The 3517-nt window shown below is 53.5% G+C and overlaps 1 protein-coding gene across 1 annotated transcript; it reads left to right on the top strand.

Annotated features, from left to right (window-relative positions):
* Nucleotides 1-1093: 1093 nt before the first annotated feature.
* LOC100551381 (fibroblast growth factor 1-like) lies at nt 1094-3511 on the top strand. Its single transcript, XM_010719229.2, has one exon. It carries the CDS (start codon nt 2283-2285, stop codon nt 2589-2591), a length of 309 nt encoding a protein of 102 aa, XP_010717531.1. The 5' UTR covers nt 1094-2282; the 3' UTR covers nt 2592-3511.
* Nucleotides 3512-3517: the final 6 nt, after the last annotated feature.

Below are 3517 nucleotides of genomic sequence, written 5' to 3'. Positions count from 1 at the left end.
AAAAAAAAAAACAACAACAAAAAAAACCTTAAAGGAAATACGTGAAAGTGAAGGCAATGTTCCCAGAAGAGCTGTTCTGTTAAAGCTATCCATAGATGCTCCTGGCTGTGCAGACCTGCAAGTGAAGAAGGAACGCACCCCAACCTGCACCTCACCCATGTCAGCTGTGGTGCTGGGACCCTGTGCAGAGCCCATGGCTGCAGGGTGGGCTCCTCTGCTCCCAGGAGACATCGGGTGCCTTTCATCCTCTGAGAAGGGTTGAAGGAAAAAGTAACTTCCAGTAACCTGCACAACTCCACCGGCCTCGATTAATGCTCAGCAAAGCACGACGGCCTGTCTGGCTTATGGGGTGACAAGCAGGCTACTGCCCAGGGAAAGCCCAGTAGCTGGTGTGGAGCTGAACCACAAGTAAAGTATATGAGCTAGTGGAGGTGACTGTAAAACTTGGGTCAGATCTCTTGGAGAAAGGTTAACGCTTTCAGATTGAAATAGGTCTGGAGCAGTTTCAAGTCTACGGGCAGTGGGGGAGGAACTGGCCAGGAGCCGGACCTCAGGGCTAGGTAGGAACCATTGGGGAAACTCGGATCTGATGCAGTGCTGCTCACTGGGCACTGCTCCAGCCAACATGGTGCTGGAAGCACGATGAGGACAGTTCTACAGGTAGGGCAGTAGGGGCCTACTGTAGAGTAGAGACCTGCCTTCTGATCCTGCAGGACTCGGAGCCCTGCCTGCAGCACCCTCCTGGGACAGAGGCACTGCCAGACAGAACTCAGCCTTGGGGAAGGGAATGCTTCTTTGCTTTACTCTCCTTGGATATCTCATGCTGTTCTGATAAAGACCTGTAATACAACAAAAAGTGCAGCAATGTCAGCAGAGCAGCAAGGACCCAGGCTGCAGCAAGTGAGTTGCTGAAATGCAACAGCCATGGGCACAGAGACAAAAGAAAGAAGCTGCTTACCTTTGGAAGACCTCAGGTATGCAGGGATCTCCAGCAAGATCCCCTTGCCTCCACTGCCAACCCTTACATGAGGGCAGGGAAGGGGTGGATCCTGCTCCAGCCCTTCCATCACTCAGTGATTGCATGCAGCTGAGCTCCTCCAGGTTGGCCCTGCCTTCCCACCAGGTGCTCCATCACTGCTTCGAGCTGTGGCTCAGCATTTCTGCTACAAGACCTTAAAGGGGCACATCTGAAAGAAAGGGATGAAGTCTGGGAACTGACTAGAGAAATGGCTGGGCATGTTTTCAACAACAGCAGTGAAGTCTTATTTCCATGGTTTCAGTCCTTAGCGATCAAAACTTTAAAACAAAAATTGGCACTTTCACGTATTTTTTTCTTCTGCGTGCTTTGGGGATCCACTTGGAGGAACAGTCTCTCCTGACTGACCTTTGGAGGAGAAATTGTTCCTAAGAACCAACCTGGCACCAGCTCAATCCTAATGCAGCTGTAACACAACTCAGTGCTCAACTGATGTTTTCACAATCTTTAAATACATATAAATAGTGATTATGTAGTCCCACAGCATAGCTATGGGAATAAATAACATTTAAAGTCATTTTCTGACCTACTAGACATTACTAGATTTACCCCGTGCCCCATCTTTGTTCATAAATCCACCCTCCATAAGCCTGAAGAACACTGCCTATGAGAGGCAGCATTTTCATGGTGGTTTAAGTGCAGTCTGTGCTGGGCTCTTGGCTTTCTGTCACAGGTGGGATGCAAGGCTGCACAACGTGAGATGGATTTAGAGTTCCATTTTTCCATACACAGTTGATCACTATGTGGGTAAATCTCCCCCTCAAGGCCCGAGCAGTGGAAGCCTCCTATGCCTGCAGTTATCTCCCAAAACATCTAAGCTGTGTTCTGATCCTCAGCATGTGTGTGCCTGGGCCAGGTGAGCACCACAGCACAAAGCAGTGCTTGCTATGCAGCGTGCCGCCTGTGTTGCAATTCTAGTCACAGCCACGACGGGAAGGTGTAATAATGGTGAGAGCCATTAACCCGGGCTGCTGCCTCCTGCGGGTTCCAATCAGACATTGGGTGGTTTCCAAACGTGTTTTCCAGTGTATAATTTTAGCATGTGCGTCAATAGAAAGCAGAAAGAAAACAGGATTCACTGCGTACAATTAGAGGGACCGCATCCCTGCCGCCAGCGGGACGACCCCAGCCCTCCCACTGCAGGGAGCAGCACCTGTCCCAGCCCCATCCCTCCCGTCCCTATAAGCACAGCACTGCGGGCACCTCGGCACCCCGCTCCCATCTCCCATCTCCTGCAGCCTGAACCATGGCCGAGGGGGAGATAACCACCTTCACAGCCCTGACCGAGCGCTTCGGCCTGCCGCTGGGCAACTACAAGAAGCCCAAACTCCTGTACTGCAGCAACGGGGGCCACTTCCTACGGATCCTGCCGGACGGCAAGGTGGACGGGACGCGGGACCGGAGCGACCAGCACAGTAAGGACCGGCCGGGCTGCTTGGCTCTCCTGCGTGTTTGCATGCCCTGCATTGCTTGGTCAGCCTTACCAGCAGAAGCAACCTGGCACGGGTGTGCAGGCGGCTGTGCAGCCGGGAGGGGCAGCCAGAAGGGGTGCTAATTGCAGGGGATGTAATTGAGGGGTTAATTGCAGCATGCAGGCAAGCAGGGGGAGGAGCTGCAGCCCTGCGCACACCCGCAGCCATCACACCTGATCTGATGGCATCTCTGCGTGTCCCTGGGTCGGGCAGCAGAGGCACTGCACATGCGATGCTCTTGGGCAGCACGGCTGTGCTTCTCACACATGAGTCAGGGGCTGGAGCTCGGCGTGCTGAATGTGTTGTATCTGTGTGCCCTGCATGTAGCATCTCGTCTTCAGTACCTTCCCTTTCCCCTATGTGGTTAATTAAGTTCCTGCAGGATGCAGAGGTCCAAAAGAGGCAAGAACAAGGCTGGCCTGGCCCGCTGCAGCAGCACCTTGCCCCCTGCAGCTCCCCTGGCTGAGCCCCTCCTTAGCAGCCACCTGCATAAGGCACAAAGCAGCTGTGTGACACTGATGAGACAGTTCACAGCTCTGTTTGGGAGCTTTAAGCTCTGGGGGCCACTGCACTTCCAAAGTGCTCAAGAGGATTTGGGGAGTGGGAGCCCAAGGCAGTGGGGCTGGATTCTGCTCTGCTCTGCTCACGGTGCTCAGCAGCACAGCCTGTTATTCCATATCCTGAGTGCTTACTGGAATGTAATCTGCAGCTATTCAAATCTCATATCTGGTGGGGAAGGAGCCCTGGGAGGAGCCCAATTGGCCATATATATTCTAGGAAAATGCTTTTTTTTCCCCATTAAACCATAAGCACCCACGTGGCTTTCTCCCCAGGCTTAACCTTTCCTCCTGCTTCAACGGGCAGCAGAGTTCTGGGTACAAACACCACTCCCTGCTCCTTGCAGCATCCCAGCAGCACTGGGAACAGCCCTGAGTCCCCGTCCTCAGGTTCTCCAGCCCACTCCCAACCCCACTAGCCTGAGCCCTGCAGCCAGCATCTCCCCCCCCCA

The sequence above is a fragment of the Meleagris gallopavo genome, chromosome 15 (assembly GCF_000146605.3).
Source record: "Meleagris gallopavo isolate NT-WF06-2002-E0010 breed Aviagen turkey brand Nicholas breeding stock chromosome 15, Turkey_5.1, whole genome shotgun sequence".
Taxonomy (NCBI): domain Eukaryota; kingdom Metazoa; phylum Chordata; class Aves; order Galliformes; family Phasianidae; genus Meleagris; species Meleagris gallopavo.
The sequence above is the reverse complement of the archived record's forward strand: the minus strand, read 5'-3'. Positions and strand labels throughout refer to the sequence as shown.

What these genes read in the sequence shown, in the direction of transcription:
- LOC100551381 (XM_010719229.2), top strand. Translation starts at nt 2,283, where the DNA reads ATGGCCGAGGGGGAGATAACCACCTTCACAGCCCTGACCGAGCGCTTC.